The sequence below is a fragment of the Trematomus bernacchii genome, unplaced genomic scaffold (genome assembly GCF_902827165.1).
Source record: "Trematomus bernacchii unplaced genomic scaffold, fTreBer1.1, whole genome shotgun sequence".
Taxonomy (NCBI): domain Eukaryota; kingdom Metazoa; phylum Chordata; class Actinopteri; order Perciformes; family Nototheniidae; genus Trematomus; species Trematomus bernacchii.
In genome coordinates this window covers 2,318,608-2,340,761 of record NW_022987608.1, presented here as the reverse complement: position 1 = coordinate 2,340,761, position 22,154 = coordinate 2,318,608, and the positions used below count along the sequence as shown (strand labels likewise).

The window sequence follows — 22,154 nt, the reverse complement described above, 5'->3', positions numbered from 1 at the left end:
GGTCTCAAACGGTTTGGTAATCATTTATGTAAACAAGTATTTCCAAGGCACACTTTTATATGATCATTATAGTTATAAAAAACAAGAGAATAACAGGTAGGAAATAATTCCAACTCATACTATAGGAGAGTAACACAAAAATATAGTATACATTGAAATGATTTCAAACCTGTTTATCCCAATAATTATAAAAGAGTGCCTTGGAAATATTTGTTTACATAAATTGCATTTCTCTCGCTCGCTCCCACGCGCACTTTGGCTGTGAGCTGCGGACGCCTGATAAGCCAACACCCCCCATTTTCATCACTTACAGCGCCCATCGTACAGGGCAAATTAAAAGTGTAACCGGGGTGAAAAGGGTGTTACATTTACATAATTATGAATGTTGTTACATCAAGGCCGAAAATTAGGATGAGCGCAAACAGTCAAAAAAATGTTTTTCCCTCCCAGAGCTGCCAGCGCAGCGCCTCCCCAGATCTGGCGCCCTAGGCGACCACCTACAGCAGGGGTCGGCAACCTTTTTGATATGAAGTGCCATTAAAAAAATTAATTGTTATCAGCGTGCCAACGATAGAGAATTATCAAGGGGGGGAGGGGGGTTGAGGGGCTTGACCCTCGTGAACTATCAACAGGAGGGCGGGGGGAGCAGTGTGTGGAGTGGACCTGTCAGCACAATTTACATGATGCCGAATTTAACAAACACATTTAAATAATTGGTTTAAACGGCATAATAATAAGGACGATCGTCCGTTCTGTGATTCTCCAGAACACACATGTTATGATATTAGCAGTGGCGGCGCCAGGGTATTTTTGTTGGGTAATCTATGGTAGGGCTAACCCATACAGTGGTGGTGCTCAAGTCAGTATTTGCAATTGAATTACATACACGCTATATCGCCCCCCGTGAAACAGTGAAATGCCACACGTGAGGTTTAGATTATTTCCCTTTCTCAATCAAAATGGAACTGTATGAAATAAAACGGCACATCTGTAAATAAAAAGGGATCACTGTGAACGTGACGTATGATAGTACACGTTGAAGATCCAATGGGGATACTGAATTGCGGTTTTGATTGATCTCAATCAGTAAGGCATGACGCAGACAACGTTGAATTGCTCTGATTGGCTGTAGGTCTATTCAAATTGCATTCGGAGGCATTTTGATCTGACCGCGGCCGCACTTAACGCCAGAGAATTTCCACACCTTTAGTGTTTAAAACTCCCCCACTACTTAGACTATTCCTTGCACCCCTCTTCTATAAGCCCGAATGGTCTCAACCATATTGCATCAGTAACGTGCACTTGTTACAGCAGGATCAGTTTGTGTGTTGTGGACACGACCCGTATATTTTCGCAATCCGTGTTCTCAACATTTTGCATTTTGCTTATTATTTAATTGAATTTGCTTACTTTAACATCACTTTTCATGGTGGGGCTAAGGTGGGGCTAAGCCATTTCTTGGTATGGCTGTAGCCTACCCCTGGCGCCGCCAGTGGATGTCATGCAGAGTGAGATGAGATCGCTGTCCCTTTAAGAGAGAGAGAGAGGGGTGTGGCGGGTGCATGTGTGTGTGGATGGTAGAGCGACAGTGAGGGAGCGTGTGTATGTTTCTGGAAGTGAAACGAGGCAGCAGAAAAACAGAGGTCTGTGATGTATTTTGTGAAACAGAAGAACAGCTAAATAAATGCAACGGCCTACCAAGAAGAGCTCGCCTCTCTCCAGTCATTTAAGCTAAAGTGGGTTATTGAACCTGAAGCTTGTTGCTTCTGCCCTCCTCGACTACGGTCTGGGAGCCGACAGGAAAGTTCAACACACAGATGGCCAGTCCGCCCCTTTGTAGCATATTATTTCGATGAGAGATGAGCAGATCGCCACTGGGCTTTCAACTAAAGACACAGCCACGCAAAAACTGCTGCATTTGTACAGCTCCTTATGGGTACTGCAATTTGGGCTTTCCTCCGTGGTGAAACGATCAGCCCTGCACCACGGAGGAAAGCGGCAGAAAGTCACCTGGAGTTAAAGAGAGCGGGGCTGCGCTGCGTGCATGGCTTCCTTCTGCAGGTAACGGAGACGCGCTCTGGCGGCGGTCTCGTTCAGGATCCGAAAATACAATTTAAATATTTTGCACACTTATTCCACTTATTCCTAGTGTGCCACTGGTTACGGTGCCCGACCCCTGACCTACAGTATGTCGCCTATGCCAAAAACCGGCCCTGTAGACCATGCTAAATGTATGTCTGCATAAAGCTGAGTTATGATCGGTCATAATAACACAGAATTTGGTGATGATTAAATAGTTTACAGTGAGATTTACTCCCATACTTTTGGCCATACTCACGCAGCCCTATAAATGAATTGAGATTTCCACACAAATGTTCTTTAGCAAGTGTGCAGAGCAGTGTTGATTTAAAAAAGCAATTTGAAGGTTGGATATTTGTAAACCTTTTTTTGTGTATATATATTAATAATTTAAGATGTAAATGAATTCCAGTTTATTTGTAGTACTTTCTATTTTTATTGTGACATTTGGTGGCATCAATGTGTGCATTTGATACAGATAATGGAGCAGTTGCTTTAGGGCCACAGTGTATATCCCTTACGGGCCGTCTCCACGGCAGCGTTAAAAAAATCTTGGAGGTGGGCGTATCTGAGGCTTGGGGATTTTTTTGCGATCAACCAATCACATGAATCTCCCGCCCGCGACATATGAAGCCAAAAAGCCCGAAGTAAACTGGATATAAACTCCCCAAAACAGGCGAAAACATACCACTGTCTCTGCCACCTCCCTCCATGCCTGGCTCCTCCGGTTTATATCCCGGTAGGTCTGGTCATAAAGCACCGGGTGATTGATTCGCTACCGCTAATTTCTCCTCCATGTTTTGGAATATGAGGAAATGACCTGCGGTCTGTCTCTCCCAGCATACACGCCGTTTGATTGGCTAGAGCTTGAACTGTCAGATTTGCGTACACGGGATTTGATTGGCTGACGCTTCCTCCTCAGCTTCAAAAGTTGAACATTGTTCAACTTTGGATCTTGAAAATCCTGAGAATCTCCGCTCGCCTGCCCACAATGCATTTCGGCGAAAGCGAAAAAAAGTGACGTCACCCCATTCAAAGTGAATGGGCAGAAGCGTTTCAAGATTTTTTAACGCTGCCGTGGAGATGGCCCGTAAGGTCAAATAATGAGATCCTCGACATCCGCCCCCCTCTCGTACCTCCACACAGAGCCCCCCCACATATCAAATCCCAACTTAACCCCTGGTCATACTACAGCAGAGTTTTGAAGAATATGCTATTGAATACTTTTGGGGAATATTTATGATGTAAAATCTTCAATAAATATGGCATCATCTTCAATAACTTACAGTATATTTCTACCAAACTCACTATTTGCATTGTTGTTGTTAGCATCTGGTTAGCTAGCTGCGCTAACGGATATTAGAAGCTGTTTCTAAAACAAGGAGAGGGAGAGCTCTGTCCTGTCAGACTGAGAGAGATAACTGCAGCTCAGTGAGGTAAGGGACTCTCTGGATGAACACACTGTCAGAGTTACTGTAGGGTTTCCTGTTGTTGCCCGTTTGTCATAACTATAGTTTGTTAACGTAAGGTGTCCCACTTTATGACTGGATAAGACTGGACAGCATATTTATCTCCTGTCCCGCCTCCCACACGTTTGGAAAATGTCCCCTAGATTGTATTGGATCTCAATACAGTGAACTCCACTTTTGGATAATTAATTTTTTAGCAAACTGCTCCCTCTGCTGTTCAGAGCCCTACACTACATCCTTGAATCTTCAATTCACAGTATTTGGCCCATTTTTGACACAGAATAAGTGTATAAAAATGGTTGTACCCAACAAATGAACAGTACCTACCTTCAGAACACTACTTCTGTTATTTAATGTCAGTCTTTCTGCGTTTTTTTCCAATTTTAAGAAAGTTGTTGGTTATTTTTTGATAAATTAGATCTGATATAGCAGCACAGCAATAAGATTATTTTACCAATTAAAAGTAATGTATGTATAATTAATGTAGTGTATAAATAAGTCCCTTTTAAAGTTAACGACACAGGACACCAGAATTGAATTCATCACTTCCATATTCAACAGATTTTATTGTGTTACACAATATGTGAACAGCATATCTACAAAATAATGAGTTAAAAAACGTATAAATTCCTCGTTAAGAGTTCACCGTCTATTTCATTTTGTTGTCTTTTCTTCCTAAGACAACACTGTGGTCCAAAATCTCTTTGTGGCTGAGATCTGTGGAGACATCATCTGGAGGACTTTCCGTTTTCGTGAACATCCATCCTGTCACAAAGGAACGAGTTTGATTAAGACATGGGAATCCTGCGTGAGGAATATTGAGTTACAGATGCTTAATGTTTCCTACACACCCATTCTCCTCTTTGAGCTGCTGGTACAGCTCGAACTTGTTGTTGACGGAGCTCACTCTTCCCATGAACTCTTGGTGCTTCCTGGAGTTCGCTGCTGTGATGCGGTTGCTCCACATCGTGAGCAGCGAGACAGGACCTGTGGCAATAAGGAGACAGAGCCACAGATTAAAACACACATATCCAGTGAGGTGTGTATTTCGCACATTTGTACACAAGCTACTTCTCCTATTATCTGCACAGCTTTCCACTTCTCATACTGTAACAATACTACACATTTGTTTGAATATATTGTCATAGTACACAGTTCTTTGGTATATCCATATTTCATAAAATAATTTTCTATGTATTTTTGTTATCGTTTTTTATAATAGTTTGTGATTTTTTGGTTGATTTTCTTACAATGTATCTTCTTTAACTGTGTTTATGTAGGCACCATATAAACCAAATTCCTCGTATGTGAAAATCCACTTCGCATTAAACCTGTTCCTGATTTACTGCAATAAGCTCTTATCGGCACAGGCTCATCTACGGGGAACTATCGGCAATTTCTTCCACTTTTCTGGTCAGTTTGTCAAAGATTTCTAATGGTTTTGTTTACATTTTAAGCAGAAGTGTGTGATGAGTGTACCTTTGGCTCTCTCTGGAGGCGGGGACCTCCTCAATGGAGAGGCGAGGCTTCTTATTGGGCGGTTCTGGAGAATCTGGGGAGTCTTTGATCACCTCAGACTCCGGCTCTTCCTTATCCAGCAAACCCTTTAGTCTGAAAACACAAAGAAAGACACCTCAAAGCCACAGTAAAGAGGATATCTATCCCAAAGTGCTTTACAGAACAAGAAGGAAACATAACAACAATATTAAAATAAATACAGAACAAGATAAAACATCAACAGTGATAATAATGAAATTCCCTTAAAAGGTCACCTATTATGCAAAATACACTTCTTCATGTCTCTTCTACATCAACATGTGTCCCCTCTTCTTCATGTCTCTTCTACATCAACATGTGTCCCCTCTTCTTCATGTCTCTTCTACATCAACATGTGTCCCCTCTTCTTCATGTCTCTTCTACATCAACATGTGTCCCCTCTTCTTCATGTCTCTTCTTCATCAACATGTGTCCCCTCTTCTTCATGTCTCTTCTACATCAACATGTGTCCCCTCTTCTTCATGTCTCTTCTACATCAACATGTGTCCCTTCTTCTTCATGTCTCTTCTACATCAACATGTGTCCCCTCTTCTTCATGTCTCTTCTACATCAACATGTGTCCCCTCTTCTTCATGTCTCTTCTACATCAACATGTGTCCCCTCTTCTTCATGTCTCTTCTACATCAACATGTGTCCCCTCTTCTTCATGTCTCTTCTACATCAACATGTGTCCCCTCTTCCTCATGTCTCTTCTATATCAACATGTGTCCTTCAGAGAAAGAGATTCTGAAAGTTTCAGGAAAAAAGATTCTCTCTCTTTTTGTCCTGATCCATTTATATAAAAACCTGTCTGAAAATGAGCTGATCAGATTTTGGCCACTTTATGATGTCATAACGATTTGTTGGCTTGTGTAACCATTAGCCAATCAGCAACCAAGGTAACCCCCCCCCCCACCAATCAGAGACAGGTTCTGTATATATCTGAGACCTATAATAAAAAAATGAAAAACAGTATAATAGGGGACCTTTAAAGTAAAGCTGACAAGAAATAAAAATAGGTTCAAATAAAACAATAAAATGTAAAATAAAAGCAAAACAGAAAAAATACAGAAAAACATGGGAAATGATACGAGTGAGAATTGAAAGTTAACCCACATGTACCTTTAAGCATTTCAAGGGAGTTTGCTGTTCTAAAACAAAGCAATAATAGATTTTAACTGGTCGAAGACAAGCACAGCTTACACATATATTTGTGTAGGTATATAGAGCCTATATTGAATATTGCCTTTTCAGTGATTTATTGTGATATGGTCTAAGATCCACGATATATTAAGACTGACCTTTCCGACTCCTGCCAGCTTTTGTCGTCTGCATCCTTGCTGCCATTTTTCTCCGTCTTGTCCTCCTTGTCCTCCCTCTTCCTCCCCCTCTTCTTCTTCTCCTTCTCCTCTTCCTCGGGGGGTTTGCTGCGGCAGGCGATGATGCAGTCGAGAACTCTCTGGTGTCGGTCCGTGGCTCCGGCGTGAGTTTTCACCAACGTCTCCAGCTCGTTCCACATTATACGATACTGTTCGTCTCTGGGGGGGGGGGGGAAACATGGAGTGAGTGACACGGCTTTTTAACTCTATGCATAATGACCAGAGGTGGGAAGTAGTGGAGTACAAATACTTTGTTACTGTTCTTAAGTACATTTTACATTTACTTTGACTTCTTACATTTTGAACACAAATACCTGTACTTTCTACTTCTTACATTTTGAACACAAATACCAGTACTTTCTACTTCTTACATGTTGAACACAAATACCTGTACTTTCTACTTCTTACATGTTGAACACAAATACCTGTACTTTCTACTTCTTACATGTTGAACACAAATACCTGTACTTTCTACTTCTTACATGTTGAACACAAATACCTGTACTTTCTACTTCTTACATTTTCCAAACAGGCTGGTTCCTTTAGTTTGAATGTGTGTTTGGTGGCGTGATCATTATTATTTAGAGTCATAGCGTGCCTATTGATTTGAACACGATCCGTGTATCCATCATTTCCTGGTCTTCTCTAAAGAAGAGGGACCAATGAAAACGTTGTCATGTTGCCGTTGTTCAGCATGGAAACATTCATTAGCTAACAATGACATTATTGTTCTATTAATATAAAGGGAGGTCAGGTACTCTTTAGAACAGCTGCTAGTTATGGGTACTTTTTACTGAAGTACATTTCAAAGCCCTCTTTACTTTGACTTGAGTAAAGAAGTTTAGTCAGTACTTCTACTTTCACCAGAGTATTTGTACTTCTACTTGAGTAAAGGATGCGTGTACTTTTGCCATCTCTGATAATTATTTTAGAATAAAGTACCTCTTGGGGCCTTTGCCTCTGGATCCCACGGTTGAAATAGGAAGTGGATCGTTCTTCCTCTCCATGTCGACCAGGTTGTAAACCGTCTTCTGGCAGGTCAGAACGTCTTCTTCAGACAAAGTCTCTTTCACTATCAGGTTAGCTAGAGGCACCACCTAGTGGAGGGAAAGAGGAAGACACACAGGGAGGAGGATGATGATGATGATGATGTGGGAGGTACAGTAGGTAGATTTTCTTTCATGTGTAGGAAAAAACTATATTTTTGTACATGGTGAGTGAAATCTAGCAGTAGAAGCACAGTATCTGTTGGTGTTGCTCACTCACGGCCTGCATGTTGAAGATGGTGGTCTGCGAGATGATCATTGGCCAGTACCGAGTGTGGCGCTCCAGCTGAGATTTGGCCCTCTCAGCTGGGAGCTTCCCCGAAGGATCATGGGAAGTCTCTGAAACAGGAGTGAGCCGGTTCTCCCTCATAAATTCCCCAAAATCCTGAAAGAGACAAAAAAAACGAGATCTGGTTTAAAGGTCCCCTATTATACTGTTTTTCCATCAATATATTATAGGTCTCAGATATATACAAAACATGTCTCTGAAGTGTTTGGCTCCAAACACCAAACAGATCATTGCAGCATCCCATAATCCCCTCTGTTCAGCCCTGTTTCCAAAGTGCTGATTCTCTGTCTGTTACTTTAGATGAAAATAAGGAGCCCCTCCCCCACGCCCCTCTGAGAGATATTTAGTTAAAAAGAACACAAAGTTGAAACTGAACGTACGGTGATGCGGTAATCTGTCACTCGGCCCCCGCAGCCCTCGCTGATGGAGGGCGGGTCTTCCAGGGTGGAGCGGTTGCTGTTGAGGACGTGAAGGAAGATCTCTCCTCCGTGGCTGCTGAGCATGTGGCTGATGACCTTTGACCCTGACTTCCTAGGCTGCTCCAGCAACACCGAGCGACCTGTGGTCAGTCGCGAAGAAAAAACTAAAGGTGATCAATAAAACAGTTAGTCTGGAGGGACTCAGGGAGAGAAAGACACAAATAGACATCAACGTTAAATAGTAAAAGCCAAAAATATTAGTATAGGTTTAATGTATTCTGGATTTGGAGGTAACTTATGTAAATGCCATACAATATTTGAGGAGCATAACTGCTTTAATACGGATAATTAACTAGATAATTGACACGTATATGTAGCCAAAACTCTCAAAATTGCAGTGCTTCGCTTTAAAAAAAGACAGTTTTCCAGCTTACCGTTGAGGAGGAAGTTAGTGAGACATGACGAAGGACGACTGTTCACGTCTGTGGGGGAGATGCGATATGCTCCTGTACAGTAATGCAGCTCTGAGGTGGAAAAAACACACACAAATAGATCAAAATCAAAATAAAAAGTGTGAATACTCGTCACAAAATGTGTAGTGGATCCTGAAATAGTAGATGGATAGTATAGACATTTCAAAATAACAAGGAGTCTTCTAACAAATAAGGCTAATATAACACTAAGAGAATTTGAATTTGTTTACTAACAAAAATGTAAATCTTAAAAGCAAAATCTGTGGGAAATATTTGATTTTACATTCTGATAAAAGCTTAAAGTGCCCATGTCATGCTTTTCTGGTTATCACCCGTCCCCTTGTGTGTTATGAAGGTTTTTCTGCATGTAAACGGTCTGCAGAGTCACAAACCCTCAAAGTACACCCTGTAGCGAGTAAAACTCTAACACAGAAAAGACCTGTCTGTGCTGCCCCAGAACGCCTCGTTGGAGATTTCTCTTTTTCCATTGTTTTCTTCCTGGGTATAGTGACGTGCCCATACCCAAATGGATCCGTGGAGCTCCTCACACACACACACTCTCAGCGGCTAAACTGTGACGCGCTGGGGAGGGGTGCTAGTGGAGCCTCGCAGCAGCTAAACTGTGGCGCGCTTACACTGTAGGTGCGCCGCGTTTGAGGGTGCGGGTGCTAGTGGAGCCTCGCAGATGGGGGTGCTGCAGCCCCCTCAGCACCCCCCTTCCCGCGTCCATTCGCGATGTCTTGCAGACCCCACGCAGCAACCAGGAAATGAACCCAGCTCACACTGTCGGCTCCTCGCAGCAGCGAGCCGCGCAACGTCCCGCCAACACGGCACCCAGACCCCTCCTCATCGGTTTGTCCTTACTGGTGTCATTTTCTGGTTGTTAACAAACGCCATTGTAACACATAATCACTGATGTTCCGCTGTAACAGTGGTGGACTCATCAGAACAGAGTGGGCGAGCTGACCAATCAGAGCACAGTGGGCTCATAGGGGGGGGGGACTATACAGAGATGCTGTATGAGAAACCAATGTGAGTTTGGAAAATAGAACAATATAAATCTATTCTAGTAGACCTCAACAATGGAATTATGATCAGTAGAAATGGCCATGTCATGGGACCTTTAAAAGCCTTAATATTAAATAAGATCTGACAATATGACCTCCAGCTGCTCCTACCTATGCTGTTGGTTCGAGGCGTGCACCACTTCAGTGTGATCGTCTCCTTCAGTCCGTTTTCTCTCGTGCTGCTGCCGGCCATATGCAAGTCTCCTGCAACACACAAAGGTCACATGTTAGGTGTTCATTTCTGAGAACAAGTGGATGAATACACAGTAGACTCCCAGTATATATATATATATATATATATATATATATATACTGGGAGTCTACTATATACACACAGGATGTTGTAAAGACTTCTCACCGCTTTTAAAGAACTCCATGTGAGCGTCTCTGTGATGCAGGAGCTCCACGTCGTAATTGGCCGACGTGTTGGCGTGCTGCTCTTCCTGCACATCCGCAGAAACAACAACACATACAGGTGAGTGGGGTGTCAGCTGTTCAAATGTGCCAACTAACACACACACACACACACACACACACAAACGCAGGGTCAAACACACATAACACTGCTGATTTCATGTTCCGAAGGGTAAATGAAAATGAACAAAGTAAAAGAAAAGAAGCTCTCTGGGTGAATTAAATATGATTTCTACTCACATCAGGGACTAGTGTTTAATGCATGAGTCTTTAAATTAACAAAATACTTGTTGACATAAATTATATATTTCCAAAACCAGATTTCATATACTGGGCCTGATGCTTAATATGCTGATTCGAAGCAAATTTGACAACTTTCTACACCTAAAATAACAGTTTCAGATGGACTAAAGGGGGAATCATTACACATATAACGGGTCAAGTTTAAAACTAAAACTAGTTCAATCCAGACAGCACAATGAACCACAACAAGACACTAAAGGGGGAGTGAGTAGGAACTGATGGGGGAACAGAGACCAAGGGGGAACTTTGGATAACTTTTAAAAGTTTAAAACACACAGGAGAGGCAACGCTGGTCAGAGAAGTTTGGACATAGAAACAATTGAATGAAACATTCAAACTCTGCATTATTTTTGAGCAGTTATGTCAGAAATATTATAAAAATCGGTGAACCAATGTAGTCCAAGCTTGTTTTAATGACAAAAAGTGAATTTGAGGTGTGCAGCAGACCGACCAGAGTTGCCCCGTCCTTCACTGGAGCCTCACCAGAAATCTGTAGACCAACTGTCACATCAAAACAAATTAAAAGACACTGTTTCTGCCTAGCAACAGCAGAGCTCCAAACATACACTGTGTACACTATGTGGTGTAAAAACTCTGACCCTCCCTTTCATGTGTGTGTGACAAGAGTACTAACCTGTTCGCAAACATTTAATGTGGGCTAGCAAAACAGAAAATACAGCATGAAACCAGCAGCAGAATCACAGTCAGATCAACATGCAGATGAGATAAAACAAAGTGGTGATGGGTAATTATCGGTGAGGGCGGGCGCATACGTAAAGATAAAAGCAAGCAAAAAAAAAAATGCGTCAAGGCTGTAATGGAATAATCAAAAATGATGGTTCACTGCATTCTGGATATGACATGTTTGTACTAGCAAAAGATTGTACGAGTCTAAATGGATTTGAATGAAGTCGAAGCATGTGCATGGTCAAGATGAAGGGCAGGAAGCCCCTTACCTTCATGGGGATGTTTGTGATGGTGGTGGAGGCCAGGTCATAGTGCTGCTGGACCAGGATGTTGAGTTTGGTGGCGAGGTGGCGCCCCGCACGAACCGAGTGAACCTCGCTGGTGAGCAGAGCGGAGATCTGAGGGGAGCGGGTGAAAGGAATACACAGGGTTAGATCCAGCAGTTAGTGCCATGTTCAATCAATCAATCAATGTTTATTTATATAGCCCAATATCACAAATGTTACATGTGTCTCAGTGGACTTTACAGTTTGTCCAGAATATCACTATGACAATACGACACGCTCTGTCCTTAGACCCTCACATCGTACAAGGAAACACTTCCAGAGAAACCCCAAAGTAAAAATGGAAGAAACCTCGAGGAGAGCAACAGAGGAGGGACGGGCAGACGTGCAATAGATGCCGTGTGTAAATTGAAAAGATAATACATTTTACAACATAGGTAGTCCAAATGTTTGGAAATGCATGTGTCTATAATAATAACATGAATCCACGGGGATGTTAACAATCCTGTGGGAGCCATCAGGGAAGTAGTATGGTGAGAGTCAGGCAGGACCACAGGGATAGGTTCAGACACTTTCATGTTTGGTTTATAAAAGTCTTCCTGGTGAGCACACACCTCTTTCTTGGGTCGGTCGGACACCAGCGGCTCCTCGCCCTGCGGGTGGATGTGAACCAGAACCAGGTCACACTGCTGGATTGCCATCAGCCTGAAACACACAAAGAGAGAGTTGCAAATAAGAAATTAAATCTAAGAGACAGAATCTGTACAAAACACTGCCTTGTCACATCTGTATTACAGCCTATTTTGACCCACATTCAAATCACTTAATAAAAAAAAGGGACAATGAGTACGATTTTCTCAAAAAGAATCCCTCTCAATAATCACTTATGACCCATGTGTGTCTGTATTGACGAGACCCTCTGCATGGTTCTTCTTATTTGTCAGATTAGGAAGTGTTACCATCCTTAAAAACCTAGCTTCCAGGAGCCAGATCAAAAGTATGCAGCCAAGAGGAAGTCACGAACAGGGCGAAAACAGCACGGGAAAAATGAAAATACAGCGAGGGAAACCCAAGCTGACTGAGCTGGTTATAAAAGGGAGTGTTTGGAAATCATACTCATTGTACCTCGAACAAGTCAGTGACACTTCTCTCTCCACACATCCTCTGATACTGACCTGTCAGAACCTGCTGCCAGACGGTTCTGTTCCAAAATGGTTTCTTGGATGCAGTCCTCCAACATGCGCACATGGGTATCGCTGTGAAGGAACACAAAACGAGCGCTGCATTAGCACAGTCAAAAATGATACAACAAGAGCTTCATTTAGAAATAGGAACTAATAAGGTAAATGATGACCGTAAGATATGACACTCCCACACACACACTCAGACACTCAAATCCAGCACCAGACACTTGTTACGCTGCTATGGACAGTCTTGCACTAATGTACATTTCCCAAAGATATTGAAGTGACTATTATTTTGTATATAGTGATTGTTGTGCTTTTATTTACTTCGTAATGTGTGCATGTGTATAAATGTGTCTGTTGATTGTGTATATATATAGGATATACATATTTGTATACATATTTTTGTATTCGGGATTGTGGGAAACGGTATTTCGATCTCTCTGTCTGTACACACAAACTGAAAGGTTGACAATAACAGACTATAACACTCCTTGTTGTTAAATACCAACTATGTGCAATATATATATATATGCCGTTAATAACGGTGCAATATATGCCTGGCTGCTAAATCCTCAGAACGGTTACAGGATGTGTTTTTTTGTAAATTGTGTAACTTCTGTATTATTTTATGCATGCTTCTTAGGTAACATTAAGCTGTCTTTGGCTCTTTTCTGCTGTAACAATGTACATGTCCCCTCTGTGGGACTAATAAAGTTATTCTGATTCTGATGAAGCTGACTTTGATGAACATAGATTATTTGTAAAGTACAAAACAGTGACAATTCAGAGTTACTGAGAGGCAAATGAATCTATCAAAAAGTCGATATAAGCGTCTACCTCTTAGCGTTGGTCAGGCAGATGATGCGCCCCCTGTTGGCCACTCTCTCCGCGGTGTCCATCATGTCGGTGCGCCTCTCGTGCTGCAGCTCTGTGATCTTACACAGCGACTCCACCGCAGCCACCAAGCCGTGGAGGATGCTGCAACACTCGGGGTCCTCGCGGGGGTTAGGTGGCCCGACGGCGGCCAGAGCGGACATGAGCTGCCAGAGGAGAGAAACCGCATCGTCACATGCCAGACTTCTGCAAACACGTGGTCACTGATGATCTTTAGAAATGTGGCACGTCTCAGAAATGTGGCAAACGCAGCTTGTAAATGCAATACCAACAGGGATTATACACGTTATAATTGTTACTGTGACTGAGTTCTTGTGGGCAGTGGATTACCTCATGAGTGCTCTGGTCTTCCTGCCTCCATGTATTCAAGATGTGGAACTCTGAATCACTTACAACGTAATTAATCTGTCAAATAAAGAGATGTGAAGTCATTAGTGCTTGGTTACTACATTTATTCAATTGTTTTTTAAGCATATCTCATATAGTTCTCCTCATATCTAATAGACTGTCTGTTTTGTATACATTTCAATATTCACACACTTTTAAGGGGAGAAAATAGATGTCACAATTAAAATTCCCCAGTTGGTAACTAAAAGTAAGACAATTATTTTTGTATAAGATAAGAAGTACTTTATTGATCCCAATTTGGGGAATGTTTGCATTGCTGCTGCAGCGTGCGTAGGTAGGTAGATAGATAGACACAGAGAGAGAGAGAGGGAGATAGATAGATGTTTGCATTGCTGCTGCAGCGTAGGTAGGTAGGTAGGTAGGTAGGTAGGTAGGTAGGTAGGTAGGTAGGTAGGTAGGTAGGTAGGTAGGTAGGTAGGTAGGTAGGTAGGTAGGTAGGTAGGTAGGTAGGTAGGTAGGTAGGTAGGTAGGTAGGTAGGTAGAGAGAGATAGATAGATAGATAGGTAGGTAGGTAGGTAGGTAGAGAGAGATAGATAGATAGATAGATAGATAGATAGATAGACACAGAGAGAGAGAGATAGATAGATAGACACAGAGAGAGAGAGATAGATAGAGAGAGAGAGGGAGATAGATAGATAGATAGATAGATAGATAGATAGATAGATAGATAGATAGATAGATAGATAGATAGATAGATAGATAGATAGATAGATAGATAGATAGATAGATAGATAGATAAATAGATAGATAGATAGATAGACAGACAGAGAGAGAGATTGATAGATAGATAGATAGACACAGAGAGAGAGAGAGGGAGATAGATAGATAGATAGATAGATAGATAGGCAGGCAGACAGACAGATAGATAGATAGATAGATATACAAAATGCAAATTAAGTAACACTTTAAATGTCCCTGCTGTGGGACAAATAGAGCAATTCTGATTGGAGAAACAGTAAAAGATATTTCAGCCTTGGATAAAAAAACAAAAATAAGGAGCTAACCAGTTTGTGCAGGGGGTAAACGTCGTAGAGGATCCGGCAGTACTCCATGCTGCACTCCACAGCGCAGGTCCACAGGGATTTGGACACCGGGGCCAGAGGAATAACCCCCTGCCCTCGACTCTTCGTCAGCACGTCACACTCCACCTGCTGCCGGCTGGACTCCGCCATGTATGGACAGTGATCCACCACGAACACCGTCTTGTGAGCCACGGAGAAGATCTTCATTTTGTAAATCTAACGTGTGGACTGATCTGAAAAGGGATAACAGAAGGACACACCGCTGGATTTAAATACCTAAGTACACACAGAATTATTAAAATAACAAGCCAAGAGTAGAACAACTAAAACAATGCCTGTATTGTAAAGTATTCTGTAAGTCTGAATGACAGGGATCATATTTAAGTTAGATTACTGCCTTACAAATGGAAAACATCTCCTGTATACATGTACTACTTCTGATCATGCATATGTGTAAATGCATATATTACTTTTCATTATGATTTCCTGTCCATTTGAAACACTTACTATCACAAATGTATATTTTTAAATGTATAACTTAAACATTGTATGACTCGGATTTTGCTTTCGGGGTATGGTGGTACAAACATAAACAACACAAGGAAATACATTGTAAGAGAAGGTCAAAAATATAACAATTATGAAATGAAAATATTTAAAAAAACGATTAAACCTTTAAAAAAAATAAAGACAACTATTTTTCTATCATATAATTATTATTTTAAGTGGCAGGTTGTTTAGGGAAATTAAAAACGACATTTTTTACGTTTCTTGGTATTCTCTGATGATTAGGTTATACATATAAGTATGGCAAACTCACCTGGAGAAAATCTTCCCGGTTAGGAAATAATCTGATCCAAATAGAGACCGTGACTTCTCTCTTTAGGTCAAAGTATGACCATTAAAAGGAGATATTATTCATCAATAGCTTCAAGCTAACACGACTAGTGCTAAAGTAGCATGTCGTCCTTTAGCTAAAACTAGCCGCAATCTTTTATTTACTGATTCGCGTTTATCCCCAGCGACACAAACACTCACCCATCATGGTGATATACTAAAATTAATGTTTTATATTAAGTCTTTGATAACCTAACTGTTCAGAATGACACAGCAGAGACAATGCATTTTAAGCCGCTTCAAGCTAGCAGGTTTGTTATTGGCGGAAACCATGGCGGCATAAAAGGTCCGTCACTCGTTTCCTTCCCCCTCCTGCTAAGCCGCATTCAAGGTTCCTTTAAAACAAGGTGACTTAAGCACTTTGAAATGTTGGGAATTATGACCATTATCTGAATCAACGAAGAAATCACCGACGATTTTATTTTGAATCCTGAGAGAAATCTATTCTCTGTGGCTTGTACAAAGTTGCTTTTACTGCTTGTGTGTGATAATGCCTTGTTTGTTGTAGATAAATAAAGTTGTATAGGTAAAAGAAAAAGGGTTAAAGAGAACGGTAAATTCCCACGTTGGTGTTACCTGAACACCTCAAACAAAAGAAGAATGGTTTATCTTAAAAATATGTTTAAAATATGTATTTTGACCTGAGATTAAAGTCAGAATTCTGAGATTTTCAGAACAAATATAATCTTCTTTTTTTAAATATGATTGTATTATATAAAAAATGAACACTTTTTTTCCCTCAGAATTCAGACTTAAATCTCAGAAAAAAAAAAAAACTATCTGGTCAGATCTATAAAAAAATAATCACACAAGGCCCTAATCCCCTTCCGTAGAAGAAATATGTAAATAACAACAATGTAAAGTAACGTTAGCCTACAGGTACATTGTGTTCACATACACATGTGTTAATTGGCATGCTAAGCAAGAGGAATGAAGTGGGCGGAACTGATCTGTCAAAAGTGCTTCAGTCTTGAACAAAACACCTCCTCCTTCTTCTCCTTCTCCTCCTCCTTCGACCCCACCCGTTTCCATTCTCTCAAGTCTTAACTTGAGAAAAAACTTAATGTGGCGGAGATATTTGGAAATAAAGCAAGAATGTGCGGATGAAGGGGCTGCGCTGTGAAGAAGCCATTGTGAAAACACACCACAGACTGAGGGGTGAAGTAAAGTTGTTCTGCTCTCGGTGACATGACTGGAGAACCAGAACCAGGACTATGAGCAATAACGACATTTTCGAGATGGATTCTTTGTGTGACTCAGAGGAGATGGAGGGTGATATGGAGCTGGGCATGATAGACGAGGACATGGGTAAGAAATCAGCGATGTTTGATTTTTACAAGGTGTGTTGTGTGCATGTGGTGTAAAGTGCATTTACTCTATTACTGTACTTTAGTGCAATTTTGAGGTTCTTGTATTTGTATATTTTTGCTACTTTGTTCTTCTACTCCACAATTCAGAGGTTAATATTGTACTTTTACTCCGCTACATTTATGTAATACCTTTGGCAGTGGTGTAAAGTAACTAAGTAGATTTACTCAAGTCCTGTAAACATTTGAGGGACTTGTACTTTACATGAGTATATTGTATGCTACTTTCTACTACAAATCCACTACAATTCAGAGATAAATCACGTACTTCTACTCCACTACATTTATGTAATACCTTTAGTTACTTTACAGATCTGCATTAATGATGTGAAATATAATCAAGTCTTAAATCAGACTTTAGTTCCACCTGGAGTAAATTCACAAGCTACCATGCAGTATACAAAGTCATTCAAACTAGCTGCACCTTTACCAGCTTTGAGAACACTTTAATGATCAATCATTATAAAACATATCATATATAATATTCTGAAATGGACCAATCTGCACAATGACTACTTTTACTTTTGGTACTTTAAGTATATTTTGATGCTCATACTTTTGAACTTTTACTTGAGTTCATTATTGTTTACCCATGTCTACCATCATGAAATCAAATCTGTTGTGTATACGAGATAATACAGAAGTGTGATCAACATTCAGATCATTCATGTGCAGCAGAACAACTGTGGGGGTGTGGTTAACACATTTTTAGGAAGGCAGAAACTCACACACCACAATCGCAAATACATTTAGATAACAGATGTTGGGCAATCGTCAGTTAAAAAGCAACTCTCAAAACCAGCTAAAGTCCCTGTGTCTTATAGAGACGTGGCTCTTTGAAAGGCTAAATAAACTCAACCCATTCACACTCTTTTGTTTCTTACATTGTTCACATTCCTGATGCTCAAAACTGTAACAGCAACTTAACTTTGGAGTACCGTAAATATAGAGTTGGAAAGATACAGCTGTCAGCTCCCACTCTTCACTCAATCTGTGAGCTACACTGAGTCTGGCCTTGTCAATAATGACATATTGTTTGGTATAATGGCATTCACTATGAGAGACAAATGATCCTTTGGGTTAACTTGTCAGAAATATGTAGAAGACTCGGAACATTACACAACGTGCACTTTTTTGAAAGGGTTCCTAATCTGCTTTTTGTGGTTTTCCATTTCCTGTAGTGGGTTATGTACTGTAGGTTTTTGTGCATGTAAATGGAAACGTCTCCATTGGACACCTTTGTTTACTTCCCTAACATAGTGACATCCCTATATGTAACACTTGCACTTCTATTGGCTAGCGCTCCAACACATTGTACGTGATAGGCTAAGGGGCGGGACATCTCTAAGCGGTTGACCAATCACAACAGAGCCGGCCAGCTAACCAATCAGAGCAGACTGGGCTCTGGTTTCAGACAGAGGGTGAAAAGAGGTGCTGCAGCACAGGCAGTATGAGAAAAATAAAGAGCTTTTTGAACATTAAAGCATGGAGACATGTCCCAGTAGAGACACAAAATACTGATATACACCTGAACATCAGCAGGAGAGGACTCTTTAAGGTAGAGACACTACATACTGATATACACCTGAACATCATCAGGAGAGGACTCTTTAAAGTAGAGACACTACATACTGATATACACCTGAACATCAGCAGGAGAGGACTCTTTAAAGTAGAGACACTACATACTGATATACACCTGAACATCATCAGGAGAGGACTCTTTAAAGTAGACACTACATACTGATATACACCTGAACATCAGCAGGAGAGGACTCTTTAAAGTAGAGACACTACATACTGATATACACCTGAACATCATCAGGAGAGGACTCTTTAAAGTAGACACTACATACTGATATACACCTGAACATCAGCAGGAGAGGACTCTTTAAAGTAGAGACACTACATACTGATATACACCTGAACATCATCAGGAGAGGACTCTTTAAAGTAGACACTACATACTGATATACACCTGAACATCAGCAGGAGAGGACTCTTTAAAGTAGAGACACTACATACTAATATACACCTGAACATCAGCAGGAGAGGACTCTTTAAAGTAGAGACACTAAATACTGATATACACCTGAACATCAGCAGGAGAGGACTCTTTAAAGTAGAGACACTAAATACTGATATACACCTGAACATCAGCAGGAAAGGACTCTTTAAAGTAGAGACACTACACACTGATATACACCTGAAGAAGGGCAGAATATGTCATCTTGAATATAGCCTTTATTCACTTGTTATACATTATGTACAGACACACTGTCTCTGCCTTTTATGCTGTAATAACTGCAGTACAACACGTTTAACTTGTACCCAACACATGGTGCATTTAACCCAGATCGCACCACAGTGTTTCTGTGGTTAGATGTATATGAGGAAGAGAGCTAGTCTAAACTAATGGAGGCATGTGTTAATGAAAATGAATCATAACATTTTCCATTCAAAACACCCACTTAAAGGAACTATCTGCTATTACTTAAGTCTGATTTTAGAGCTGATTCTTTTCCTGTGTGAAGACATTGCACTCTGCTGATGTCATTTAATGCCCAAGTGTGTGTGATGCAGAAAGTATTTCCTGTCAGATGGTGAGAAGAAGCACACTAAGCTGGCGTATTTTAAAGTTTTGTGTTTAACAAAAACGTTTGTTTGTTTGTTTGTTTGTTTGTTTGTTCTGACTTTAATGTTTCGGGTGTTGTCAAGGAAGATGTTCTCTGGAGAGGAAGTGGGTGCTGGGTTGTGGCATGAAAGCAGATTTGTATTGCAGACAGCTTGTGGGCACTCAAACGAATCATACTTTCCGACTCACTTTAGGTTGCAGAGGCTTCCCATAAGTGTTTCATCATTGGGGTACTACAGTTTGACCTCCACTCTACAGCAAACAATGTAAACAATTAAAGAACACAGCCAGAGGGAGCTTTGTTTTATTACAGGGAGGATCGTTTTTACTGGGAGGATTAAGGCTTATAATACATCAGTTTAAAAAGGTAGAAATACAGTAAACCAGCTCCTATTAGGGTTTTTTCTTTTCTGTAAGAGGATTCATATATCAAAAAGTACTCCTGCAAGTTACTAATTGCTCTGCATCTAAACAGGAGTGGCCTGAGGCACAGTCATTAAGGATTAGCGGGATAATTTGTTACTGGTTCACCAGCGGCATGTATTATATCCAAACACTGACAGGCTTTTTTGAGCTTTCTTAGACTTCAGACTGCTAGGCTGGTAGTGAACAGAGTGAAAGGAAAGTCTTGTGATGAAAAGTAATTCCACAGTGAGGATTCCCAGTGTGTTACTATGGCTAGTCCAGTGTTTGGAAAACAACATCTGTCTTCAGTTAGTTTTCTCATAGCACTGCACTTTATATGGAAAGATTATAGGAGATTCCATGTTTCATGTAATGTCATTGCAAAATAAGACAACTATTATATTTATGAGGGATATAATAATGTCTACAGTAGTTTATGATATTGTTTTTGTTTAGTTGTGATGTGGTTTGATTCCTGAGGGCAGACACTAAATGAATACTTGGGAAAACCCTGCATTACATACTGAGTGTTGACCTCATTGAAGTATTTTCTTTTTCCAGTGAGTGATATGACATTGTGGGTGTGTTGCTAGTTGTGTGCAAGCTTTAAAAATGTAGCAACAACTGAGGTTTGGCGAAATAGGCTCGTAACAGGAGGTTGAAACAGTTTTAGAAATGAGTAACAGGCGTTGCTGCTTCAGTAAGCACCTCTGAAGCAGAACATGAATATATTATCATTGTGATTCCATGTGTGTGAATGTTTGAAAGAGCAGGGATTTGTAGACATTGTAATGTCAGTAGCTCCTTCACTAACAAAAAAGCTAGAAATAGCCTATTATACACAAACACCTGGGAAACTACTCAAAATGGCTTCTGTGATAGTTCCCAGTTTCTCCAGAAGTACACTTTCCATGGTCACACACACACAGATGCACACACAAACACACACAGACTCTTAAAGTTAAAAAAGCAATACCAGCGTCGCGGCTGGTTACAAGGCAAACGCATACAGCCATGCTTTTTTGAGCTAAATGCTAACGGTAGCTGCTAACGTGCCCACTGTGAAAATGCTAACACACTAATGTTTGAAATCTTCTTAGTTTAGCGTGTTAGCTTTGACAGTACACAGACACAGGATAATGTAGCTAGCATTGACTAAATGTATTACTATATGATCATTTTGACAAAATAAAGAATAGCCAAATAATGTCTTTCATGAAAATGTAAGTTTATTTCACCCCTTACTTACAATGTTAGTGTTTGGGTTGGACCACCTGTAGCACAAAGATCTCTGGACAAAGTCTTGCTTAATATTAAAACTCAATGTATGCTGGATATATCAGCTGTTGTTCATTGAATACTTGAAAGTAGGCTGCAGGGTCAACTCTTAGTCCAGGGTTAAGGATAGCCCTTAATGGGATATGCAGTGTAAAAAAAGCCCATTGTGGTTTTAAACTGGTTTAATTAAACCTTGGATCTGTTTGCTCTGTCCTAACAAGCCAAGTCTTACTGTATGATTATGTAAGTTTAGGTAAGGTATGAATTACTTAAATATCAATGTTTTATCAGTCTACACTTTAATACATAATAACACCATTTGTAGAAAATGTTCCCACCAAAATAACATGTAGCAATTTAGTTCAACTACTTAAATAGCCTCAGGCAAGTAAACAATTCACAGGTGTCTCAACCGCCTACACTGTTGAGAAACAGCCCTGTTTGTTAGTTTGAACCTTGTGACAGAGCCTGTATACAAGGTGAACATGTTCAACTTTTAGAAATTAAAAAAGAAAGTAATCTGCAGCAAAGTTAATGACAAAATAGCAGTCCTTATATTTGAGTACAATACAAGTTCAACAGTAAAAGTAATATAAGACAAGCCTTTGAACACAA

General features: G+C 40.6%; 2 protein-coding genes across 2 annotated transcripts in view; one reads left to right on the top strand and one right to left on the bottom strand.

Annotated features, from left to right (window-relative positions):
• Positions 1–4,081: 4,081 nt before the first annotated feature.
• ints13 (integrator complex subunit 13) lies at positions 4,082–16,144 on the bottom strand. The gene is given in 18 exon segments (XM_034131522.1): positions 4,082–4,313; positions 4,400–4,535; positions 5,028–5,052; positions 5,054–5,159; positions 6,386–6,622; positions 7,406–7,560; positions 7,730–7,894; positions 8,179–8,357; positions 8,652–8,741; positions 9,869–9,961; positions 10,116–10,200; positions 11,431–11,559; positions 12,060–12,150; positions 12,621–12,701; positions 13,470–13,672; positions 13,857–13,931; positions 14,940–15,190; positions 15,778–16,144. Coding segments are annotated over 17 exon segments (2,112 nt in total). The 5' UTR covers positions 15,165–15,190; positions 15,778–16,144; the 3' UTR covers positions 4,082–4,276.
• A 714-nt stretch (positions 16,145–16,858) lies between these two features.
• Positions 16,859–22,154, top strand: part of ano6 (anoctamin 6) — a 29,694-nt gene continuing 24,398 nt past the window's right edge. The window contains 1 exon segment of the mRNA XM_034131383.1: positions 16,859–17,162. Coding sequence (XP_033987274.1) covers positions 17,069–17,162 — 94 coding nt within the window. The 5' untranslated portion in view covers positions 16,859–17,068.